This window comes from Staurois parvus, unplaced genomic scaffold (assembly GCF_062004578.1).
Source record: "Staurois parvus isolate SC_StPar_1 unplaced genomic scaffold, SC_StPar_1.0 ptg000364l, whole genome shotgun sequence".
Taxonomy (NCBI): Eukaryota; Metazoa; Chordata; class Amphibia; order Anura; family Ranidae; genus Staurois; species Staurois parvus.
Window position 1 is genome coordinate 351886 of NW_028318160.1, and position 27516 is coordinate 379401.

A 27516-nucleotide genomic window follows, 5' to 3' on the forward strand; every position below is an offset into this window, starting at 1 on the left:
CAATATACACTTATTAGGATTTTTTTTTGCCAAAAGTATGTAGCAGAATACATTTTGTCCTAAATTTATAACGAAATTTTAGTTTTTTGGATATTTTTTATGACAGAAATGAGAAAATTTGCAGGAAGGAATTTTTTTCCTGGAGGAGCAAATTGGATCATGCTTTGCCTTCCTCTGGATCAACTGTGGGTATAGGATTATAACTTTTTTTTTTCTTATTTTTAATGGTTGAACTGGATGGACTTTTGCCTTTTTTCAGCCAGACTATGTAACAATATGTAAAAATATCAGTTTTTTTCTAAATGCTCTGTCTTTTTTTGTTTATAGCGCAAAAAATAAAAAGCGCACAGGTGTTCAAATACCACCAACAGAAAGCTCTATTTGTGTGAAAAAAGTACATAAATTTCATGTATGTACAGTATTGCATGACCATGCAATTGTCAGTTAAACGAGTGCAGCACTGTATAGCAAAAAATGGCGTAAATTGCAGTATCTATACCATAGTTTGTAGAAGCTGTAACTTTCATACAAAACAATCAATATATGCTTATTTGGATTTTTTTTTTACCAAAGACATGTAACAGAATACATTTTGACCTAAATTTATGACTAACTTTGAGTTTACTATATATTTTTTATAGTCAAAAGTAAAAAATATCGTTTTTCTTCAAAAATTTTGTTTTTATTTGTTTATAGCACAAAAAATAAAAAGTGCACTGGTGATCAAATACCAACGAAAGAAAGCTCTATTTGTGTGAAAAAAAGGACGTAAATTTAGTTTAGGTACAGCATTGCATGACCACGCAATTACCAGTTGAAGTAGTGCAGCGCCGAATAGCAAAAAAGGCCTGGTCAGGAAGGGGGTAAATGCTTTGCTAAGTGATGTTTCGATCTTGGCACTCTATTTCAAATTTCAGTGTTTTTGGTTTGATTATATTTTTTTCCAAAAAGAAAGCCTTTATTAAGAAAGAACATAATGGTACAAAAGACATGTACAGGGTGCCCAAGCGAAACAGCAGGCACAACCTACAGCGATACAGCAGTAACTCAAACAAGAAAATACAGATAATGATAATGCAATAATACAAAACTCGACTACAATAAGGTAATGCTTGCAACAAACCGGAGCCAATCTAGTATAGTATGGGGTGTAATTGCATCTAATAATATCCCCTGCGCTCATGCTTCGCCAAGCAGGGCTGTAGCGATAGGAAGAGTGGTCATGGCATCTGAACGTAGGAATTGGACAAAAAACTTATGGCAAGGTGGAGAGTTACAAAATCGGCATATATTGCGGTAGGAGCCGTTGATGGAAGTGGGGAGAGTGATAGGATGGCATGTTTAGTGTTCCAGGTAGCATAGCAAAGCGAGAGGCGAGAAGAAAAGAGAAAGGAGAAAAGAAAGAAAGGGAAATAGAGAGAAAAGTGATAGAAACAGAAAGAGGGGGATGGGGGTGGAAGGTGAAGAAAAAAAAAAAAAAAATTAAATAAAAAAATTTTTGCAAAATAAATTAATAGTGGGGGGGGGGGGGGAAACATATGGGGTGAGTAATGACGGCAATATCTGGGGTTACTCATGCATGGGGATAGGAGTTAAGCTAACGCCAGAGTCGCGTGGGAAGGGATACATTGTCGAAAAGAGTCTCAGTGCCTATCACAAAAACTACTGTAAAGAAGTAACATCAGCCGGAAAGCCGGACCAAGTCAGACCTGATGGTCCATAAGAGACCTGTACATAGGAGTAGTTGTGAAGTAGATCCAGCAGGCCCAAATGTGGGAAAATTTAGTGGGGGTGTCAAGGGCCGACGCAATTAGTTCCTCCATGTCTGCCATTTTACCCGCACGGACAAGCCAATCACGAACAGAGGGGGGGCGAGAAGAGCCCCAAAGGACGGGAAGGCAGAGTCTGGCCGCGTTGACCATATGCATGGCCTAAGATCTATGATATTGTCTCCCCGGAAGGGAGGAATGATGGAGGAGAAACTGGGCTGGAGACAGATCCAGAGGCACGGTTGTCACCGATACTACAATCCTATGGACCTCTTTCCAAAACGGTTGAATGCTCGAACAGGACCACAAGATGTGTAAAAATGATCCGTCCGCAGCCCCACACCTCCAACAGGTATTGGGATAAGAAGGATTGAAATGAGAAATTCGTGAAGGGGTGCGATACCACCTCGACACCAATTTGTAACCGTTTTCCTGCGTCGAGACATTAAGGGAGCATTTATGAGAATATTTGAATACACGTGCCCAGTCGGAATCCGCCAAATTATCATCCAAATCTCTATTCCAGGCCTGACAGGAGGGCAGGGAGTTATAGGCCCTATTCTCAATTAAGAGGGGGTAAATTTCTGAAATCAAATGCTTACGCGGTTCTCCTTTCGAGCAAATATCCTCAAAAGGGGTAAGAGGGCGGGTCCAATCACGGAAAGGTTTATGCGAGAGCAGATAATGCCGTATTTGCAAATAAACCCAGAGAGGAAAATCGCGGGTACCCAAGCTGTCACGCAGTTCGTGGAGTGATTTCATCTTGCCTTCGTGGAGAAAATGTTTGGCCAAAATTTGATCATGCGGCCAATGTTCAGATAGAAAGTTCTTGTGCATTCCAGGGGGGAAGTCAGGGTTGAGTCGGATGGAAGTGAGACAATTCGGAGACGCAGAAATAGATGCTGATTTGCAGGTATAGCGGAAGGCTTTCAGGGTAGGACCTACCAAAGGGTGACTAAGAAGGACCTGAGGCGTATGCTTCAGCGGCAGCCAAGGGATCGAAATCAGGGGTGCAAACGAGAAGGCGTGTTCTAATTGCACCCAGTCTTTAGAAGCAGAGTGGACATGCCAATCCACTACACGGCAGAGCTGGCATGCCAAATAGTAACGGTGAAGGTCAGGAAGGCTAATACCACCACTAAGTTTAGGGAGAATCAGTTGGGAATAAGCAATGCGCGGGCGTTTATGGTTCCATAGGAATAGAGAACAGAGCCTCCTACAGGATGTGAAGAAGGCAAGCGGTATGTGGATGGGCAGAGTTTGAAAGAGGTAGAGAAGGCGAGGAAGGATGTTCATTTTAATTATCGCAGCTCTTCCGAACCACGAAAAGCAAGGACGGTGCCATTTATTCAGATCCTCTTGGAGAGAACGAAGAGTGGGTAAAAAGTTCTTAGCATATAAATCGTCAGGGTTGCGGGTAAGCTGCACACCTAAATAAGAAAGTGAGTCCCTTTCCCAATGAAACGGGAAACGCGACTCACAATCAGAAACTACTTCCGAAGGCAAGGTGATGTTGAGAGCGAAAGACTTGGAAAAGTTCATCTTAAAGTTCGACAAATAACGAAAAAATGCAAAGTCCTTTAGTAAATTTGGCAGAGTAATATGCGGTTCGGCAAGGAAAAGAAGAATATCGTCCGCGTAAGTGGTTTGATTATATTATTTAATTAAATTTATTATTATTATATTATTTTTTATGATTATTTATTAAATTATAATTTATTATTTCGTGTTTCAAATTTTAACATACCCGGTATGTTTACTAGACTCTTCGGACAGATTTCAGTGAGTTATTCATAAAAATTACAGGCCTACAATAAAAAAACTACATATTTCCTTCAAAAAAATTTAACGCTTTGAGCACAGAAATACTGACATAATCAGACCGCTAGGGAGGTTAATCTGATTTTATCCACTCATACATAAAATATTATGAGAGATTTAACTCTAAATAATCTGCTAGTGGTTTGAAATAAATGTGTTGGCAAGGTGGACATTCTAGTAATACAATGAACTGAACAAAGAAAATAACTGCCAATAATTTAGTGGCCATAGTTAATTGTTTTCATTAAAGCCTAAGTGCAACCAAGATCATGAAGAGAAAAATCAACATAAGGCACATACAGTTAGGTCACAGGCACAATTTTAGTTTTTTCAGATATTTACCAAAACATATTCAAGCTATAGTTATATAATGGATATGGACTGAAAGTGCACACTCTCAGGTTTAATTTGAGGGTATGTAAATCCAAATTGGAGGAAGGGTTTAGGAATTACAGCTCTTAAGAGTAGCCATCCCCCCTTTTTCAAGGGACCAAAAGTAATTGGACAGTTGAATCAAAAGGTGTTTCATGGCTAGGTGTGGGCTACTCCTTTGTTATTTCTTCATCAATTAAGCAGGTAAAAGGTCTGGAGTTGATTCTAAGTGTGGTCTTTGCTGGACGGGCTGTCTCTTTGCTGGATGGCTGTCTCTTTGCTGGATGGGCTTTTTCCTTGCTGGATTGGGATGTCTCTTTGCTGGATGGAGATGTCTCTTGGCTGGACGTGCTGTCTCTTTCCTGGACGGGCTGTCTTTTTGCTGGTTGGGCTGTCTCTTTGCTGGTTGAGCTGTCTCTTTGCTGGACGGGCTGTCTCCTTGCTGGATGGCAAAGAGACATTCCTGTCGAGTAAAGAGGCATCCCATCTCTTTGTGGATTGGGATGTCTCTTTGCTGGATGGGGATGTCTCTTTGCTGGACAAGCTGTCTCTCTGCTGGATGGGCTGTCTCTTTGCTGGTTGGACTGTCTCTTTGCTGGTTACATAGTTAGTCTGGCTGAAAAAAGACAAACGTCCATCCAGTTCAACCATAAAAAAAAAGTTATAATCCTATACCCACAGTTGATCCAGAGGAAAGAAAAAAACCCAACAAAGCACGATCCAATTTGCTCCTGCTGGGAAATAAATTCCTTCCTGATCCCCCGAGAGGCAATTGGATATTCCCTGGATCAACTTTACCTATAAATGTTAGTATCCAGTTATATTCTGTGTATCTAAGAAGCAATCCAGGCCTTTTTGAAGCAATCCACTGAGCTGGCCAGAACCAACTGTTGAGGGAGTCTGTTCCACATTTTCACAGCTCTCACTGTGAAGAAACCTTTCCGTGTTTGAGATTAAATTTATTTTCCTCCAGACGTGAAGAGTGCCCCCTTGTTCTCTGTGTTGACCTCAGGGTGAATAGCTCTACACCAAGTTCACTATATGAACCACTGATGTATTTATACATGTTGATCATATCCCCGCTTAATCTCTTCTCAAGAGAGAATACATTCAGTTCCTCTAATCTTTCTTCATAGCTGATCTCCTCCATGCCTCGTATCAGTTTAGTTGCCCTTCTCTGTACTTTCTCAAGTTCCCCAATGTTCTTTTGTGAATTGGTGCCCAAAACTGAACTGCATATTCCAGATGAGGGATAACTAATGATTTGTACAGGGGTAAAATGATATCTCTCTCCCTGGAGTCCATACCTCTTTTAATACAAGACGATTTTGCTCGGTTTAGAAACCGCAGCTTGGCATTGCATGCCATTATTAAGCTTTTGATCTGCCAGAACTCCCAGATCCTTCTCCACCATTGATTCCCCAGTTGTACTCCCCCTAGTATATATGATGCATGCATATTCTTAGCCCCAAGTGCATAACCTTCATTTATCAACATTAAAACTCATTTGCCACATAGTTGTCCAATTACACAGTGCTTTGAGGTTGGCTTGTAAGTTGAAGATATCCTGTAAGGACGTTATTCCACTGCACAGCTTGGTGTCATCTGCAAAGACGGAAATGGTATTTTTAATCTCAAACTCTATATCGTTTATAAATATATTAAAAATAAGGCTGAGCCCTGGGGTACACCACTGATGACCCAGACCATTCAGAGTATGAATCATTAACCACTACTCTCTGAATACAATCTTTTAGCCAGTTTTCTATCCATTTACATACGGATTTTTTCAAGCCCATAGACTTTACCTTACACATTAGCCGTGTGTGGGGAACTGTGTCAAATGCTTTTGCAAAATCCAAGTATACCACGTCCACCACCACTCCTCTGTCCAAGGTTTTACTCACCCCCTCATAAAAAGAAATCAGATTTGTTTGACAACTTCTGTCTTTCATGAATCCATGCTGTCTGTTGCTTAAAATATTTTTTTCCAGCAAGAACTCATCTATGTGGTCTATTATTAAACTCTCCAGTATCTTCCCAACTATAGAAGTTAAAGGTCTATAATTATGTGGTAAAGATTTTGACCCCTTTTTAAATATTGACACCACATTGGCCTTACGCCAATCCAGTGGTACTATGTCAGTCATTAAAGAGTCCCTAAAAATTAGAAACAATGGCTTTGAAATGACAGAGCTCAATTCTTTAAGGACCTGTGGGTGTATGCCATCTGGCCAGGTGCTTTATTCACCTTTATACTGTCTAAATATTTTTGGATCATATCAATTGTTAGCCAATGTGGATCATCTGGAGCTGTGTCAATACCATGCCCATTATGGACAAGAGCTCCCCCATGCTCCTTTGTATACACAGAGCTGAAGAAGGTGTTAAATAAATTTGCTTTCTCTTTGTCCACCTTTTTACTATTAATATATTTGAAGAATTTTTGGGGTTTGGTCCTGCTATCTTTTGCAATCTGTTGTTCGTTTTCAATTTTTGCAGCCTTTATTTCCGTTTTGCATATTCTGTTATATTCTTTGTAATGTTTAAACGATGATAGTGTTCCTTCATTTTTATATTGATTAAAAGCTCTTTTCTTATTATCTATAGCCTTTTTAACTTTGGCCGTAAGCCGCATAGGTTTGATTTTTAGCCCTTTAAACTTGTTGCCCATGGGAATATATTTTGCAGTGTGTTCACATACAGTCTTTTTGAAGAACTCCCATTTCTGTGTTGTGTTAATCTATGCCAATATTCCCTCCCAGTCTAAGTCTTGGAGAGCAACTCTCAGCGTTGGAAAATTAGCTCTCTTGAAATTGAGCGTTTTTATTTTTTCCGTATGTGCTTGCTGTTTACAGCTAACAATAAATGAAATCATGTTATGGTCACTGCTACCCAGATCTTCTTTTATATGGACATTCGTAATAAGCTTTGCATGGTTTGAGATTACCAGGTCCAGCAGAGCATCATTCCTAGTAGGGGCCTCTATAAACTGTACCATAAAATTGCCCTTTAACTGTTCCTGCAGTACCATTACTCCAGTCAATTTCTGGGTAGTTAAAATCCCCCATTATTATCATTGTCCCAGCCCTTGCAGCCCTTTCAATCTGTGCAAGGAGCTGAGTTTCCACCTCCTCATTAAAACTGGGAGGCTTATAACAAACTCCAATGATTACCTTTGTAGTACGCGCCCCCATGTGCAATTCCACCCATAATACTTCAGCCTCATCACACTCTCCATCAACTAGGTCCTATTTCACACTCGCTGATGTCTCTTTGCTGGATGGGGATGTCTCTTTGCTATAAGGGGATGTCTCTTTGCTGGATGGGAATGTCTCTTATGTCTCTTTGCTGGATGGGGATGCCTCTGCTGGAGTACGCTATCTCTTTGAATATATAGGGGGCACTATGATTAGATTTCTAGGGGCAATGTGATATAAAAGGGACTGCATTGTAAACGGGCACAGTAATCAGAGCAGTGCCCCTTTACACTGCAGTCCCCTTTATAGTACTGTGCGGAGGACCGACTCCATGAATATTCTGTCACTAACTGCCCTACTGCCCCCGCTCATGCCCTTGCACCCCCCCTCCCCTCCCTGGAAATTGGCTGTTCAGTCTAAAATGCTCGGGCCTGTTTTTTGTCCCAGTCCGGGCCTGCCTATAGGGGCTTTTGAACCGTCACCTATAGAAAATAGGGTACTAAGGTTTGTCGCCATTTCACGGGCGCACAGAATTTTTAAGATTTGACACGTTGTATCTCTTTACTCAGTGCAACCTCATCTTATATATTTTACCAAAAATGTGGGTGATTTATTGCGTTTGTTTGCCCTAAAATTCACTTTAGTGTGTTTTTCATTGAAATTTTTAGTTTCTTAGATCTTTGCGGTAATATTGTGTGACATAAAACATTGGAACTACCACTATTTTATTCTCTAGGGTGACTGCTTTCAGAAAATATATACTGTTTGAGGGTTTTGTATAATATTCAGGCCTAAAATGATTTTTTAAACAAGTGCAAAAACTGCAAAAACGGCTCTGGCAGAGAAAGTGTTAAAGGTGCAGGGTTGGACTGTCATGGTGAGCCTAATGCAAGCTTTACATGGGTCCAATTCTGAACAAATTTTCTTTAGAAAATCAGAAATTTAGTGCTTTTTGTAATCCGATGGTGCCACCATTGGTTTTGAAATTCGACCAACCAAGCCTTTAATTTCACATCATGTTGCTACAGAAAAGAATTTTCGTGTCCAAGAATTTTCTTTTCTTTCCAGGTCACAGCTTTTCCAAAGCTTAATTGAACAAGCTGAAAGAATAAATTCACCTTTTAGTAAAAAAAAATAGTAAATGCACATTTTTTGCAGTAAAAAAATGTGCATTTGTCTGCAGGAGCCTGTAAGGCATTGCACCAGCGATCAGCAGACCTGTCAGAATATCTGCTTACCTGTATGGGATGTACGAGCAGGCAGATATACTGACAGGAAGAACCGGTGAACTACCACAGTGCTCCACAGCGCCGTGGTAGTTCACTGAGGACTACGAGCTAATAGCCGCTAAAGCTGCCTGCACTTGTAGTCTCTCACTCACAGAATACTGTGAATGAGTGACACAGCTGGTTGGAGCCCTGCACAGCCAAGTTTTAAAAAAATATGACAGCTGGGGGGGGGGGGATCAACTGCTAGCTGTCAAAGCGGGTATTGAGGGGGGGGGGGAGCAGGGGCCGGTCAGATCATAACATGTTGCATGCTACACCCATGTGTAACATGTTATGAAAGGTGAACTTATCCTTGAGGTTAGAAGCTGATTGTCTACCTTGCACAGCTGCACCAGATTTTGCACTTTCCAGTTTTAGTAATTCCACCTCTTTGCTGTAAAACCAATACTCACTGAAAGGTTCTTGTACTCCTTTATGAGTCTGTACCATTGATGTGCGAATTTCAGTCTAGCTTTTAGTATAAACAAAGAGTCATTCTGACACCTCTTCACACTGTCTCCACCCCTTCCTCAGTATCTCCTTCTGTCAAAAGAGTCAGGTTGCAAAGGAGGGTATTCAGCTATTGCTATGATTGTGTTATTCATGGTGATCTTTTTTCCCCCTCCCTTAAAGGTGGATTCTCTTCTTGTGTCTTCCTGGATCCTGAAAAGACGTTGACTCTCCGTTATGTCCCATTCACCAAGAGCATGTGTGCTTGGGTTTTTCTCCATCTTCCTGTTGTACATCAACATCCATGCGCTGGATTTACCTAAAAACTGTAAGTAAACCACATGCTCCCTCCTCCTCTGTGTGCCTTATTCATACCTGCTGTAATTTTAAACAGTGTCTAATTGCTAACCATCTGTATATACTTCAGTGTAAATGGTTTCTTGTTTATGAAATGATTCTGTTTTGCCTCACTCACTAGTATAATCACTGCCATAATGTGCAGCAGTCTGTTTACTGAGGGTGTGAAGTCATGAGCCATAATTGTGCTGTGCTTCAGCACAATGAACAGCTCCTAGGGAAGGTAGCAGCTGTATAGTGAGGCAGGCTTTCACGCCTCAGTGAATTCCTGGTCACTTAGCAGGATAGACGTTTATGATTAGGAAGTACTGTATATGTAATCCCACTAAAGTAAGCTTCAACACATGAATGTAGTTTCAAAGGTCATTTTCAATGTTTTTAAATATCCATATTTTAATGTAAAAATACCTGAAGGTCCTTGTTTAGGAACTTCCAGTAAAAGGGTGAAAACTCCCTATCCTTGTCTTCTGATTGTGTTCCTGGCATGTGCAGCCTTCACTGGGCACATGCATGTACACAGTGTCACAAAGAAGCTGCAGGAGATCAGCAGCACTGAGGCCCCATTCACATCTTGCTAATTGGGATCGCGGGCTGAATCGCTTCGATTCTGCCCGATTCCAAATTGCACTTCACTGCTGGCAAAACACAGCACGTCTGTTCGGGTGCCATCATTTTCAATGGAACCTAAACGCAGTGCAGTTTTGCCTCGCCATCAATCGCAACACAATTGTGGCAAACTGCATTGCGTGAAGCTTGTTGTCTGGCAAAACTCAGCACGTGTGTTTGGGGACCATTTATTTCGAATGGCACCTAAACCCAGTGCAGTGTTGTTGCAATAAATTGTGCTGCAATCACGGCAAATCACATCTCGCAAAGTTTGTTGCCAAAAAGAAGCTCCTGCTCTTTGTTGGGCAAAAAGATTCATGCAACGCGGTTTGCCGCAATTGCAGCGCGATTTATTACATGAGAATCGTGGAAAAACTGCACTGCATTTAGGTGTCATTGAAAACGAATGGCATATGAACATGCGTGCTGCGGTTTGCCAGCATTGCAGTGTGATTTGGAATCATGGGCAGAATCATCATAATGCAATGTGGGCAAAAGGGAGCACGTGCGTTTGTGTGCCATTCATTTTAATGGCACCTAAACGCAGTGCGGTTTTGACACAATTTTTGCATGATAAATCCTGCTGCAATCACAGCAAGTGAAGATTGTCACCCATAAAGGAGCAGAAGCTTCTTTTGGGCGACAAGCTTTGCACAATGTGGTTTGCCGCAATTTACCGCACAACAGTTGCAGCAAAACCACACCGCATTTAGGTGCCATTAAAAATGAATACACACGAAAAGGCATGCTGCGTTTTGTCAGCATAACAGTGCAATTTGGAATCATGGGCAGAATCACGGCAATCCTGCCCACGATCCCAAATCGCTAGATATGAACGAAGTCTAAGATGGGGAAAAAAGGTGTAAACAAGTATCAAGAAAAAAACAGCTGTGGTTTATGATACACTGCACCTCAACAAACTAAAGAGTCATAGTGGAGAATAAATATTATTCTCTGCTATAAACCGCAAAGTTACTCCTCCTGTGGTGTGGAGCCTACGGTGCTTCACAGGGTTCTTTCTGGTTAATGAGGCAGAGAGAATTCCCTGATTGGCAAATATACTGAACTGAATAGACTTTGACAGGTCACAAGACAGCGCTCTCTTTATAAACGGAGCCCTAAATGTGGTTTGGTTAGGGTTTACATGTACTGCATGTGTGAACAGGTTTCATTTTTTATCAAAACCTTGACACAGCTTTTTAATTAAAAATATACTGTATGTGTAGTAAGCACTGCAATTTTAAAGTAGAGCTATTCATTTTACAGTGATTTTGAAGTGTATTATTATTATTATTATTATACAGTATTTATATAGCGCCAAAAGGTTTGCTCAGCGTTTACATTATAGTGGGGGATAGTACATGAGACAGTACAGTAACAAAACAATACACGAGGGGTTCGAGGGCCCTGCTCTTTCGAGTCATTAGTGATTTTGCAAGTCATTAGTGATTTTGAGTAGGGCGGTTTCAGTGGAGTGTAGGGGACGGAAGCCAGACTGTAGTGGATTGAGGAGGTTGTTGTCAGTGAGGTGGGAGCTTAGGCGATTGTAGATTAAGCGTTCAAAGAGCTTGGAAGTGAATGGCAGCAGGGAGATGGGTCTAAGGTTGTTCAGGTCAGTGGGGTCCAAGAACATTTTTTTGAGTATGGGGGTGATGTGCGCGTGCTTTAGGGGGAGGGGAATGTGCCAGTAGAGAGGGAGAGATTGAAGATGTGGGTGAGGGAGTGTAGGATGGAGGGGGAAGGTGCCTGGAGGAGTTGTGTGGGGACAGGGTCAAGGGGGCAAGTGATGAGAAGACTTTGGTGACCTCCTCAGTGGTGGCAAGGCTGAAGGAGTGGAGTGTTGGGGGGGTTATGGTGTGCGGGATGTTAAGGGTGGTGGGGGGCAGGGCGGTTGCGAGGTCAGAGGAGGGGAGAGATGGAGGGGTTGTTGTATATTATAGTATACAGTAGTATTATAATAGTGTTCACATTTCAGACAAGTACATTTTCAGCAAGTTTAGAAAATACCTGTTGATCCTGCCATAATTGCGGTGTACTTGTTTTTCCCTTTGAGCTTTAGACTTCATGCACAGGACTTAATAAAAACACATCTTTTACAGATGTTTGTTTTTTTTCCAGCCTGTAAAAGCACCTATGGGGGAGATTTACTTAAACTGGTGCACTCAGAATCTGGTGCAGCTGTGCATGATATCCAGTCAGCTTCTAACTCCAGCTTGTTCAGTTAGGTTTTGGCAAAAAAACCTTGAGTGCCGGTTCACATATATGCAGATTGCATGCAGTTTGATATGTGAAAATACATTGCATCCTATCGTGGCTGTTCACATATGTCCAGTGCACTGGCGGTGCAGATTCAGTGCTGTTTGTAAGACTCATGTACGGTTTCTGAGCAGTGCCTTCAGGTTCAGGTGCAGATTACAGACTATTGACTTCTATGGGAACCATTTCTAAACTGCATATGTGTGAACAGGATAAGATCCTGAGTTAATTCTGTCCTGAACCTGATGTAAACCTGCCATGAACCGGAGAACAACTATTGTATCAATTAGCTGTGAAACCTGAGCTTCAATCCATATTGCACGTGTGTGAGTCAGCATGGAAGCTGACTGGTTTCTATGCAGAGCAGTACCAGATTTTGTTCCATGCAGTTAGTAAATAAAAACAAAATGAAAACATTTTGCTCTAAGAGTATAAAAGAAAGCACACAAACAATGTCTTGGATACAAAATATACGTGACAATACTCAAAAAAAGGTCCGCTATCTGTTTAAGTATAATAATCAAGCAATCCACAAATACTTAAATGAGGAAAAAACCCAATAAAGTACTGGTATGTCACTGGTCCTTGCTGGGCATATATGCAATGTCCTTTTTTTGTCATTCAGCTTGTGGGCTGAGCAAAAAAGATAAAACACATTCCTCCATTCACACCGGTCAATGTGGATGAAGAAATCTCTGCTAAAAAAAGGGAAAAAATATATGCTGAAGCATAGGAGCGATCTGCCCACTGGCCACCCCAGGCTCCCTTGCTTGGGCATATACGTTCTTTTTTTTAACTGCAGATGAGAAATCTCCTCCTGCATGCACTGAGCAACACCCTGTTGCTGACAGAATAAACAGATCAGTGCTGCAGCTGAATGGCATTCCTGTAAAGCAAACAACTGTCTGGCCCTCCTGATCTATTACAGCTGCTAGACTCATTCCAGCATCCTGGTTTTGGCTATGATTCATTCACCCTGCCTGTCCACCTGCAAGGCGATTGATGTGGCCAGTCTCTGGGTGGAGACCAAATTGGATTTAAGCCAGCCAAGACCGCAGTCTCATGCTTGTGATATTGCTTTTGTAAAACGTGCTGCAAGCTCCCTGTCTGCCCGTCCTGCTCTGCTGTTTGAAGGCGTTGACTATCGGATATTGACTACTCTCTGAACTCTGCCTGCCTTTTAACTATGGATCTAACTCTGGCTATCTTGATCTCATCCTCATTGTACATAACTATAGTTAGTCTGGCTGAAAAAAGACAAAAGTCCGTCCAGTTCAACTATTAAAAAAAAAAAAAAGTTATAAACCTACACCCACAGTTGATCCATAGGAAGGCAAAAAAACTCAGCAAAGCATGATCCAATTTGCTCCTACAGGGGAAAAAATTCCTTCCTGATCCCCCGAGAGGCAATTGGATATTTACTAGATTAACCTTACCTATAAATAAATACATAGGTCCCTATTCTTTTGATTTCTTTGCATTCTAGACTGGTACTGTGTCAGCCTTCTCTTTATAGGCATAGGTAAATCTGTCACTAACTATTTTCCTATCTTTTTTTATAATCGTTTCATAATTACATTTTTCCAAGTACTTCTTAAAGTGGAACTTTACCCATAATTTGATAAAAAATATTGTTCCTTAGCAAGGAACATACATTCTGTATAATTATGCCACCAAAATTAGTGTGTGCTGAAAACTGCCTCCAGCATCATTCCTGTTGCTTCTTGCTAAAAGCCCAGATCCCCTGAGCAGCAGTAAATCTTTAGGATGGCAGCAGATTAGCCTCTAGATTTTAATCAGTGCCAGAATATAGAGAGCAACTAAGCATGTGCAGAGCAAGGTGAGACAGTGTATTACTGGATTTTAAATAGTATAGGTACTTATTTTTAATGTTTTACATAGCTATACCTGCAAAAGGGGCCAGACTGAAGTGATCTAGCAGGACTTAATTTTCTGACTAAAGTTTCACTTTTAAAAAAGTTCATGTAAAACCCCCCGGCAAAAAGTATGGAAACACTGCTCTTGTAAAATGTTAATTCAATTGTTTAATTTTGCAGAGAAAAAAATTACAGGCATGCCTCAATTGACATCTCTCGTGTTGGAGCCATGATTCATGTCAATCAGCTGGGTGAAACAGCTCACTAAGGTGTGTAAGCACTGTTTAACTGCGGATTAATTAGCAGATGTAATCTGATGCAGATGTTTGTTTCAGAGCTGCAAAGTACATGGTGATTCCATAATATTTTCCTCAGAATTGAGTGATTCCATATTTTTTCCTCTGCTTGATCTGCAAAAACAGTTGCAATTGACTAGTTTTCTTTCCTTTTTATTTTTTAAGCGTTTCTTAAAGCCAGAAGGTTGGAATGGTAAATTAAACAATTGAATGAATATACTTTTTGCCAGTGGTTGTATGTCTAGACCTTCACTTCAGTTTCCTTATCTACCACAAGAAGTTCTTAGGATCTCCATCATAGTATTCATACATCTTTGCAATTTGGCCTTCTAGAAAATCCTCAAACTCAGGTTCTATCCTAGGGATATTCAGAAACTTTTCTATCCACATACCCCAAGTATTTATTTCCTGACTAATATATTTTTTAAAACACTTAGGTTGCCAATCAATCTAATAGTCAGGGGTCCTCCTGCACTATGAAAGGAAGTAAACCTAGCCTAAAGCTGCCAACATTCAAAAACTGGTACCAAAAACAGTGTAAATTGTACATATAAATAGTGTAGCGCTCATACAAAAAATAGTAAATACTAAAAAAGTAAGATAAATACATGTGATGCGGCTTTAGAAAAATGAAATAAAAAATGTGACAAAATTCACACAGTATAACTCTCCATTGCAGTGGTGTAAAACATAAATAGTGCCAGACTTGAAATAAATATCTGTGCCCCCCACTGGAAACACGTGTTCACACACTAAATCAATACATTAAATAACATGTGCCTTTTGCTTAAAAAAGTGCACACACACTTAATAAATTAAATAATTACCTAAATATCTAAAAAAAAAACCTATCATTCAAGGGGCTAAACATAAAGTGCTAAAGTGCCAAAAACAGTGCAAAAAAAGTGTCCATTCTTCCAAAGATTGATCTCAACAATGTCCTTTTGGTGATGAATATAATCATGCAATGTGCAGTGATATTTGACAAATTTGTGATTGTGCCAAAAACTCTTCTCCTATTTGCGGCTAGATTGCCTCCTTACCTCCTCCCAATGACCCCCTAGGGGCTAACAGGCTTGCAGGATCACCCTGGATCCTTAAATCATATGGGCCAGCAGCTTCCTTCCTTCAATTGATCTCCTTATGGGGCTCCTATTGCCCCTGATCAGCCAAGATATCTCTAGAGGACAATGGCTCACCAGTCCAGTGAGCCAAGAAAAAAAGACCCTCTAAGTGTAGTATTACTACAATACGACTCCTTTATTATAAAGTAAGGAATGACACTCACATTCTATGCAGTCCTCCCTCCTCACCGATATGTGGGTATACTGCATGTGTGTGGGACTTCCTGGGTGTAGCAAAATAGAGTCGCACGCCAGAAGTGCGTCACCACGCACCGGAAACTGTCCTCGCGTACCTACGCGTTATGTCACTGTCTACTCGTGACTTCCTCGACCCTGTTTCCAGTGGGGGGCACAGATATTTATTTCAAGTCTGGCACTATTTATGTTTTACACCACTGCAATGGAGAGTTATACTGTGTGAATTTTGTCACATTTTTAATTTCATTTTTCTAAAGCCGCATCACATGTATTTGTCTTACTTTTTTAGTATTTAATATTTTTTGTATGAGCGCTACACTATTTATATGCCAATCAATCTAGATTTCCTCTTTAGGAGTTTTCCAAAAGAAGAAAACATTGGAGAATATACAGTTTTCCCAGGTTCCAGTAGGTCGTCTGATAGTGCTGGGCATAATAGTAGGAGGTAAAAATCCATGCCTAAGGACTCTTTTAATACTGGAAGGAGATATAGTCATATGCACTTTATTATGGTTGTAGTGTATACTGTATATCTCTATATGCTCACACATTTTATGTCCCCTAAAGTCCCCCACCATTTGGGAGAGCCTGGTTTACCACATTTGCTCACCAGATAATATAATTGCTGTAAGTACATAATACTAATTGAATATTATCATTGTGCAACATGGGTAAGGTTATTATGATGACTGTAATTATATTGACCTCATTGGTCTGAAGAACCAGATATGATGTATGAAACATGCAGCCGTACATTCAAAATTCTGCTGTGACTGGTAGAAAGAAAGTCTTTGTCTAAAGCCATATCAGCTTTATTTGAACCCCTAAAGTGGAAGTAAACATCATCTTTTTTGGTAATTTATTGGATAATCTGCTATTACTGGGATGTGATGTCTATATGCATTAGAAAAGGACATTCTCTGTTTAGATGATTTAAACTGAGGAAAACACACAAACCCTTGGAGTTCTACTTTAAACTGGCATGCCCACATTTGGGTCCACGACATTAAAATGTTTAAGGACACTGGCCACGAAAAGGTAAATGTTGGACTGTGAGGCTGTTGGATCTGACTATCCTCTGAATGATTACAGTCTGACTGTATAGGGTATCATATTTCTATGGCAATCATAGTGCCATTGTGTGTGACACAAGTGATATATAAAGGCTGGAATATTGTACCTGATACAATAGTTACTATACTAGAATTGGTTGCAATTCTAGCAATATGTGGCTCATGTTTTGCCATCGTTACAAACTGTACAGCATGTACTGTTTCAGGAACCTGGTTATTATATTGCCAGGGAGTTAGAATAGTTTCAAACAAACATGTTGCCATCCTGCCCTTGAATCCTTGGTATCATTTAGGTGGATGGCCTGAAGCAGACACAGATATACCAGCTGCAGCAGACACTTCATATCTCATGAAATCACTAGTTTCCTCTTCAGTAAAGAAATGAGTGCTTTTGGCAATATCTCAATAAACCATTCCTGACAAGCTGGGGAGACAGTAGCTTCTTTTATTAACGCGTATGTCAAGGGAAAAAAACCCAAAACAAAACATATGCAGTACATCTCTGCAATACATGCACATTTCTTCATGTTTTATTCCTTTAAAGACGTTGCAAGTACATAAAAAATACCCGCCTATCTTTAAGAAATGTGCTCATCTGTTGTGGGCTGACACGCAGCATTGTTGTGAACTGAGTGTTGTCAGCCCTGCCTTCTACCCATTCTCTTCTCCATTTTATTTCATAACACATATATACACAAAATAGAAATTAAATATTTTACATACTCCACATTCACAAAGTCACTACAATCAAAACCCTGCACAGTCTCCAAAAATTAACCTATTTTTGAACAAGCATGGAACAAGTCAATAACCACTTGTCTACCAAGGAAAGTTAAAATATCTTATTGAACACTAAGGCTGGATATTGATAGTTCCTGGGTTATAGGCTGCTGCATTTAGGTGATATTGGCGAAAACTTTGCTGGACATGCGCTCTGGGTATACTCCTATAACACTATTCCACACCGTGAGGCCTAGTGTCCTGTTGCTAGTGTCCTTAGGTGATGAACCTCTTTTCCACTTACAGAGAAACTATTCTTTGCTTCACGAGTTTATAATTTTACTTTAAGCAAAATCCTGGAACCCAACTACAGATCTGTGACATGGACAGGTAAGACAGGTTCATCTTTTATTTGACCAATACTGTAGTCTCACTTATCCACGCTTATTCTCAGGTGGATGACTTGGTGCATTAAACCGAAAATTGCACCTTGACCGCCGCTTCCACCTAGAGCCCAATTTTAAAGTACTTAGATTCTTCTTCCCTCCATTTGCAATGAGAATTTTGCTACAGGACAGTTGACACCTGGGTTGCCATGTACTCCACCTACATGCTAACTCTATTTCCAACACCCTGTTCCATAAGTACTCCACAGGGGAATACTTTCACTAGTAGCAATGGTGGAAACAAATGGCACGAGGAAAGAACGGCAAAAGTTCATGCAAACACTTGCTCTGTCGCAATTCACTGCTTACCTTGTACCAGAGCAGGACCAATTCTCTGCATCCAATTCTAGCTCTGTCCCAGGCACACAACAAGCTACTTATTTGACCAAAACAAACTTTTTTGAAACTATGTCGAACTTTCTTGGTCAAGTAATGGCTTTAGTACAGCACTCACTGTCCAGAGATCAAGCTCCCCCTCCACTCCCACCATCTCTACCAGAGTTGGAGCATGAAATGCCTCCTCTAGAGGATGCAGACATTGAAGGGAATGAAATGGACCCAGAAGTTCTGATACAGGAGACTACAAAAGCATCCTCTACCCAGACACCTAAATACCTGAGGTTATGGGACTTAGAGACCCTGTAAGTCTAAAAAGACATCCCCCTTCACAAACAAATCGCATGGGCAATTTATGACTATTGGGTTAATCCGGAAAAGCTTTTCACCCCTTCAAGAATCAATACTTAACTCTATCCAATGGAAAAGGAGTTCACTAAAAAAATGGTATGTTCCAGTATTAGACCCTGCTGTCTCAGTCTTAAATACAAAGCTCACACGGTTTTAAAGGCTTTCTTCAATCTTGCAACCAGCTATTGCTGCTGTTACTGTTTGCCACACCACAACTAATTTGACTAGGGCAATGAACAAGCAACAGGACCCTGTCTTCCAGAACGGAACCTTGACGGAGCAGACACTTCCCTCTGCCTTACATTTTTTTTTATATTGATGTCCTAGAACAATCCATGACACATTCTCCAGAACAACTCTCATTTCTGTCCATATTCTGGCTAAATGCCTGATCAGTTGAAGCTGTTTGTAAACAACACCCATAGGTATGAAGAAGGGCATCTCTTTGGTGAGGCACTTACGTTCATCAAAGATTGGAGGAAATGTCCTTCTTTCACAACAGCAGGTTCAAAAATTCTCCTTCTTGGGGGGCTTCTACCTCCCATCACTTTCCACAGGCTTTGCCTTCAAAGCCAAAATTCTGTCCATCATTTCAGCAAAAGACTTGCAACAAAAAATCTACTAAGTCCACCCCAAAACCCTCTGCACACTCAAGGGACCCCCTCACTCATAACATTAAGGGGACATCTGTTACAGCTTGACTTTCTCTCAGTTTCATAGCTGTGAGTTCAATCAGTGGTTTCAAAATAGTACAAAATAGAGTTCTACATTCCATCCTCTCACCATTTTTTTTCCTTCTTTCTTTCAAACCAACCATAATCTTCTCAAGGACCGTCCGATTTGTAGACCATCCCTTGTCCCAGGGAATTATTTTTCAGTTCCTCTGGAGGACAGGTTTAAAGGATTCTATTCAAACATGTTTGTTTACCAAAACCCAACTTGGGTATTTATTTCAACCTGGACCTATAATCACTGAACAAGCATGTCATGTTACAAAGTTTCACATTAAAACCTCAAGATCAGTTACTGATTCTCTAAGACAAGGGGAGTAGAACTCAGGTCATTCATGTAACTGGGTACCTAGACAACCTTCTGGAGGAATCCTCTCCCTTTCAAATATATGCAAACATTTAAAGGACTATTCACATGCTTCACGCTTTCAGTTGAGTAATCCACTTTCAAAAGTCTCTAACCATCCCTTAACCTCAGATACATAGGCCTCATTCTGGGCACAGCCCAGGCAAAACTTGTCCTTTTAGAAAACAAAATTCTCTCTTAGATCTCATGCTCTTATTTTAAGAGACATCTCTCAGTGAGATTCTCTGAGAGTTCTGGGCCTCACTCTAACCTCATTCAAGGCCATCCCTTTCTCTCAATTCCATTCAAGGCCTCTCCATCACAATATTTTGCTAGATACAGAGGAAGAAACACAGCGCCTCTAAGTGTAGACTGAGATGCAAGTTTAATGGTTAAAAAGTAAGTAGGCAACTCACATGTTCATTGCTAAATTACAGGCTCATCATTAATATAGATGCTTAGTCCGCCTCATCACCAAGATGGTAAGCCTTAGTGGAATATATCACAGTAGATGGGGAGGGTTAAGGTGGAGGAGATCAGCGGGATGTATGCCGGTGATCCATATCTAGAATCATTTCTTGTGGCATTTTGGCTACTTCTCCTAGATAAGATTCTTAGATTCCTGATTTTCCGCTGCTTAAATGCAGTGTTGAATATTAGTATTTTATTATTAATTATTTTCTCCTATTCCCTGATAACCATTATGGTATCATTGGGTATCTTTAATTAGATCTACACAGGAGTCTTATTATGCAGAAATTGTTCTTGTAAATGTTGTTGTAAGAGTACAGTAGTAGGACTCTTAGAGGAATTTAGACACATTGGAGGAAGGATTAGCAAAATTACTTGAAAGTGGGTCTATATTTTTGTTTTGTGATCCTAACTCTGTTGCGGTTGTTGGAAACATTAGTATTTTATTTATTATTCTTGGTAATAGGCCAAATTTTATCACAACCATGATATCACAACCGCACCTGTATTCCACAATGCAATTACCAATACATGAAAATATAAATATTCAAAAATGTAAAATACATCAAAAAGCAAAATAAATGTCCTCATGAAATTCCAATATTATAAATAATATGAAAAAAGGGAAAGTTCAATATATATGTGCTCCACTGAAAATTCACTTGAAAGCACTTGATCCTTTATGCTGTACACTCCATGTGCAACTTATACCACCACCACCACCCCATTTTGACCTATGGTTTATAGTTCTTATTCACTTGCCCCTTTAAGGGTATTCTATGAATACAGCCAGATCTCTCAAATATCTCACTGTATCTAACCAATTATACCAATGGATACTCAGCGATAAAGTATACAGACCTTCATAGTGCTTTCCATATAAAATGGCACATTTATTAAAACTCTTAAATCAACATACTGACATTTAAAAGTGCACAACAGATAAGCAGCGTATGTAATGATACCATATGGGGCATCACAATTGGATGCTGCAGCTTGTGGGTATATGACTGATTACTATCACCTTAAAGCTGAGTTCCACCCTAGTGTAGAAACTCTGCTTATCAGTCCCACCCTCCACTGCCACATTTGGCACCTTTTGGGGGGGAGCGGGTACCTGGTTTTGACAGGTACCCCCTCCCACTTCTGGCTCAATTCAAACTGAGCCAGAAATTCAGCCCCCCTCCTTCCCACACAGCCCTCTGTGACATTTCACAGGTCCCAGAGGACTGCGGCCCATTCACAAAGAGCAGCGCAATGCACGCATGCGCAGTAGAAAACTGGCTGTAAAGCCGCAAGGCTTCATTGCCGGTTTCCCTTAGTCAACATGGTTGCACCAGCACTTGACAGTCGATTGAATGATCAGCTCAAGGTGAGGACACCCCTGGATCCCAGGACAGGTAAGTGCCCTAATATGAAAAGTCAGCAGCTACAGTATTTGTTTTTTTATGTACTTTATTTATGTGTATCAAGTTTACATAGGATATCTTGCAATTCTTCTTCACAGTGGGACACTATTCTTATTCAATCCTTTTTAGGTTTTTGGTACATATCTATATAATGCATCAATTAAAAATTTTAGCATAGATAAACTTTGTTAGTAATACATATATACACAGTATATGTGCCCTACTAATGTTCATTAATTTATTTTGTCTGCATTGGTTGATTATACATGGCATTTTGCTTTGTCATCTGGCTAGTTGATATTTACGGCATAAAAGGCTGACTCTTGTGTTGCTGTTCCTGTGATGTCTTACTTGGAAGTGGACAGAGCCAGGTGTGCTATTGTTGTTCTCTGCTGTGGATGCTATAGATGGTTACTTCTAACCAGCTTCATACCTTCTGCACCAGACAGCCTGCTTGCTGCCTGTGGTCAGGTTTCCAGCCTCAGGGACTTTGCTGTGATTTGTTGAAGTGGTGTGCACCTGTTGAAATGGTGGTGCACAACATTCTGGGTGAGGTTGAGAAGATTAGGGGTCTTGAAGGACAGATGGTGGTTGCTTGGACAAAGGTGTGGAGGAATGTCAGGTCCCCATCTGTTAGTCTCTGGGTGTGCAGCTTTTTTTTTCTGTCCTTTCACATCCCCTAGATTTTATAAGATCAGATTTTTGGAAAAAAAAAAGGCTGCATGCATTGGCTCAATATTTAAAAATTTCTTAACCTGAGGGTGTGTTTAGGTGGAGGTTAGGGTTTTGTTTGAATGTGATCGAATGTGAATCAACCATACAATTCATTTCAGTTCTTCAGAGGTATCAGATTTGCAATCAGAAACATCTAATACTGCGTACACTAGAACTTAATTTGTTTCTAGACCATATCTGGATTCAGTGTTTTCTCATGAAGATGCAGGCAAACATTAAAAAAATGTGACACCTTTGAGCTATTACAATGTACCAAAAAAGAATTCCAAAAGAGAAAAGGGGAGAGGAACAAAGGAAGAAAAGAAACAGATGAATAAGAAAGTCAAGAGGAAGTAAACAAGAAATATCCCTTAACTGGTTGCCGCCCAGCCACAGTGTTTTTACTGCGGCAGGGCGGCACCTCTGCGCACAGCGCCGTTTTTAAACGGCACTCTGCAAAACAGGTAGGGGGCGCGCACAAGAAGCGTGCCCACCCTACCCGTCCCGCCGATCTCGGCAGGGGGTATCCATCACCGGATCCCGCCAGGTCCCGGCGATTACCAGCAATCACTGACAGAGAGCACGGCTGCAGTGTTTACACTGCAAGTCTGCTCTCTTGTCAGTTCCGAGCACGCTGAACCTGAGAGAAGAGTTTATCTCTCAGGATCAGCTTGTTCCTGTGAAGTACACCCCCCCCCCCCGCCCCTAGTAAAACACTCCCCTTACACAGTTAACCCTTTCATTACCTAAAAAATGTTAACCCCTTCCTTCCCAGTGCCATTTGTACAGTGTCAGTGTTTTTTTTTTTTTGCACTGATCACTGTATTGGTGTCACTGGGGATGTCAGTGACCCCAAGTCAGTTCCCCCCCAGTGTTAAAATGTCCGCCGCAGTCCCGCCATAAGTCGCTGATCACTGGCATAAATCGCTGATCACCACCATAAGTCGCTGATCACCGCCATTATTAGTATAATAAAAAAAAATCCCAGTATCTTTCCCACCATTTGTAGACGCCATAACTTTCACGTAAACCAATTAATTTACACGTATTGGGATTTTTTTTTAGCAAAGACATGTCACAAGATACATTTTGGCAGAAATTTATGACTAAATTTTATTTTTAAATTTTTTTACTGGACATGTTTTATAGCAAAAAGTCCAAAATATTGTTTTTTTTCTCAAAATTGTCAGCCTTTTTTTTTATAGCGCAAAAAATAAAAAACGCACAGGCGATTAAATACCACCAAAAGAAAGCGCAATTTGTGGGGAAAAAAAGGATGTAAATTTAATTTGGGTGCAGTGTTGCATGACTGCACAATAATCAGTTAAAGTAACGCAGCGACGTAACACAAATTGCTTCTGTAACCGCTTCCTGACCACCCTATAGCAGAAATACTGCTACAGGGCGGCATGGGTGTGCAAAATCACATATAAATATACGTGATTCGTGCTCCTGTGGTTTTCACGCCCCTCCCAGATAGCGTCAGATTGCCCTTCAGTACACCAGTCATCACATTTAACCCCTTGATTGCCAGTAGCACGCTCATGTACAATAAACCTCCATTGCTAGTATAGTTTCTGAACGGGTCAATATCTTTGATCAGATCAGCACTATACCAGCGTTCACATTAGTATAGCGTCCCAAAAAATGCAGCGTTAGCGGGATCAGTCCCGGCACCTGCCAGCACCTGCGTTTAGCCCCAACGCTTACCCCCCCTTTTCCCCCAGCAAGTGCAGTGTCAGTAGGTCACTGTCACTTGATACATTGCACACAAAACCGCAGTGTTCGCAGAATCAGGCCTGATCTCTGTTAGCACTTGCTGGTAAATTTTGATGACTCTCATATGCAGCAGAGTGCCTTTACTAGTGCCGCTCTACCTTTTGGTGAACTGACGAGTACCAGCGGTCTAGTACATCCTGGTCTTTCACATACCTCCTTGATTTTTGGAGCTGTTTTTCATGGAATATCTGTATGCGTTGATTGTGGATCAAAGCAATTTACATGCACAACAATTTATCGCCGCCAACCCAAATTCAAACCTTGCCAGACCATTCGCATGGAAACTCATTACGGTTTTCGAATTTACATTTTTTTTGGGCCTAACCCTCAACATGGGCATTACTAAAAGAAATGAATTGCGGTTGTATTGGCCGATTCATCATATGCCCGTGTTCTCTGCTGCCATGGCCAGGCATAGATATGAGAGTATAATGTGTTTTATGCATTTCAATGAAAAAACACTGTCATCCTTGGGGTAACCCTGATTTTGACCGGCTCCACAAAATTCAGCCCCTCGCAAATCACCTTAGCCAAAAATTTTCAGATGTCTATACTCCCCAGCAAAACATCTGCGTTGATGAGTCCCTCATTAATTTTTATGGCAGCCTTGCATTCAAACAATTTCTCCCCAGCAAGCGTGCCAGATATGGGGTCAAGATGTAGAAGACCTGTGAGAGGGCAACAGGCTATACTTATAAGTTTCGGATTTACGAGGGAAAAGATAGTCACGTGGAGCCCCCTGGATGCCCAGACTACATGGGGAGCAGTGGCAAGATAGTTTGGGACTTAGTGTCATCCTTTTTCCATATGGGGTACCACTTATACGTGGACAATTTTTATTCAAACGTGCCACTATTTAGATAATTGTTCAATCTTGGAACTGGCGCTTGTGGCAAAGTGTGACCTAATGTGTGCCCACCATTAGAAGTGGGTGGATGCAGGGCAGTATATTCTAATGGTGGGCATGCAAAAAACTTTTTCTGGCAGAGATTTCTTCTAATTTTTTCATTCAGTCCACAGGCTGCATACCATAAAAAAAAAGAACATAGTATATATACCCAACACGGACCAGCGACATACTGGTACATCACTGGACTTTGAATGGTTATACCAGGATGATGCCTACAGCTGCAGGCATCATCCTGGTATTGTTTTTTTCAGCCGGCTTTCATGTAAAAGTAATGCTAGTGACTAATTAGCTGCAGGATTGCTTTTACAAGCAGCGGGAGATGATGCCCCCCTCCCCCGCTGCCTTCCACGGCCTTCTCGGGCAGTCTCGTGCCATCAGGGGAACCTGAGAATGCAGCCGGTGTTTCTGCCAGCTGACCATAGAGCTGATTGGAGACTAGAGTGGTGCCAATCATCTCTATAGTCTAAGAATTCGGAAGCTACAAGCATTTCATCACTTCGGTTACGCAGGATATGAACAGCAGCATTTGTAAACTGGGAAAGCATCTGATCACACCGATTTTGGTTTGATTAGATAATGTAAGGGCAGAGGAGATATCCAGAGTCTGATAGACCCCAGATTTCTCAAAAAAAGAATATATGACAATGCCCATTGAAGTTATAGGGGATATTTGCATTCCCTGTTATAGCATTAAAAGTTATAAAAAAAAAAATGAAACGTACAATGTAAAAAAAATCTAAATAACTAAAAAAAAAAAAATAAATAAAAAATTGCCCCTCCCATGCGCGTACACCTGTGTGCACAAGCCTTGACCATGTGGCGGTATGTAAACAGCGGTCACATGTGAGATATTGCTGTGAAAGTCAGATCAAGGGCAGTAATTCTAACACAAGACCTCCTCTGTAAATCTAAGATGGTAGCTTTTAAAGGCTTTTAAAGTGTTGCCTATGGATATTAAAAATGTTTGCAGTTTGTCGCCATTGCACAGGGCATGCGCAGTTTTAAAGCATGTCATGTTTGGTATCTATTTACTCAGCATACCATTATCTTTTATATTTTACCAAATAATTGACCAATATATTGTGTTTTTGTGCATTAAAAGTAAAAAAAGTGTATTTTTTAAAAAACATTTGCATTTGAAAAATCGCTACGCGAGTACTATGTGCCATGAAAAATTGTAGTACCCACCATTTTATTCACTAGGGTGTCTGCTTTAAAAAAATATATAACGTTTGGGGGTTTAAATTAATTTCCTAGCAAAAAATACAGATTTTTTTTCATGCGAACAAAAAGTATCAGAAAAGGTTTGGTCTTCAGGTGGTTAGAAGAGTGAGTGATGTGTGACATAGAATGCCCCCACCCCCCAAAATGACCCCTTTTTGGAAAGTAGACACCCTAAACTATTTGCTGAGAGGCAGGTTGAATCAATAGAAGAATTTATTTTTTTACCACAAGTTTTTGGAAAATGACAAAAAAAAATAATTTATTTTTTTTACACAAAATTGTCACTTAAATGATTTACTGCTCACACATGCCATGGGTATATGTGGAATTACTCCCCAAAATACATTCTGCTACTTCTCCCGAGTATGGGGGTACCACATGTGAGAGACGTTTTGGCAGTCTAGCCAAGTACAGGACCCCAAAATCCAATAAGCACCTTCAGGCTTTTAAAGGGCTTTATTTCCTCATTACACTTCCAGACTACCTATCACAGTTTCGGAGGCCCTGAAAAGCCAGGATAGCACCTAACACAACCAAATGACCCCTTTTTGGAAAGTAGACACCCCAAGGAATTTGATAAAAGCACAGTAAGTGTTTTGCAGATCTAATTTGTTGCCACAAGTTTTTGGAAACTGAAGAAAAAAAACAAAAACATATTTTTTCTATTTTTTTTTTTGATATTTAAAAAACCTTGTGAGAAAAAATGAGATCTGAAAAATACTCACCATGCCTCTTTTTAAATTCCTTGGGGTCTCTACTTTCCAGAAAGGGGTCATTTGGGGGGGTTTGGTGCTATCCTGGCATGTCAGGGCCTTCAAAACTGTGATAGGTAGTGAGGAAGTGTAATGAGGAAGTTACGCACCTTCAGGCTTTCAAAGTGGTCATTGGATTTCAGGCTCCTGTATGAAGCTAGGCTCCCAAAAGGTCTCACACGTGTGGTATCCCATACTCGGTAGACGTAGCAGAATGTATTTTGGGTTGTAATTCCACATATACCCATGGCTTGTGCGAGAAATAAATCATTTAAATGACAACTTTGTGTAAAAAAAAAAAAATGTTTTTGTCATTTTCCAGAAACTTGTGGAAAAAAAATTAATCTTCCATGGACACAATATGCCTCTCACCAGATAGCTTACGGTGTCTACTTTCCGAAAAAGGGTCATTTGAGGGTGTTTGTACTATCCTGGTATTTTAGCACCTCAAGAAATGTGATGGGCAGTCAGAAAGTAAAAGCTGTGTAAATTCCATTATCTATACCATAGTTTGTAGACGCTATAACTTTCCAACAAAGCAATCAATATGCACTTACTGGGATTTTTTTAACCAAAAACATGTAGCAGAATACATTTTGGCCTAAATTTATGATGACATTTTAGTTTTTTTGGATAAATGTTTAAGCCCAAAATGATAAA

The 27516-nt window shown here is 40.5% G+C and overlaps 1 protein-coding gene across 9 annotated transcripts in view; it reads left to right on the forward strand.

Annotated features, from left to right (window-relative positions):
- L1CAM (L1 cell adhesion molecule) overlaps nt 1-27516 on the forward strand; it is a 721289-nt gene that overhangs the window by 204754 nt on the left and 489019 nt on the right. For all 9 annotated transcript variants that reach the window (XM_089685157.1, XM_089685163.1, XM_089685158.1 and 6 more), the window contains one exon: nt 9064-9208. In XM_089685157.1, coding sequence (XP_089541283.1) covers nt 9118-9208 — 91 coding nt within the window. In that variant the 5' untranslated portion in view covers nt 9064-9117. The remainder of the gene's footprint in view (nt 1-9063; nt 9209-27516) is intronic.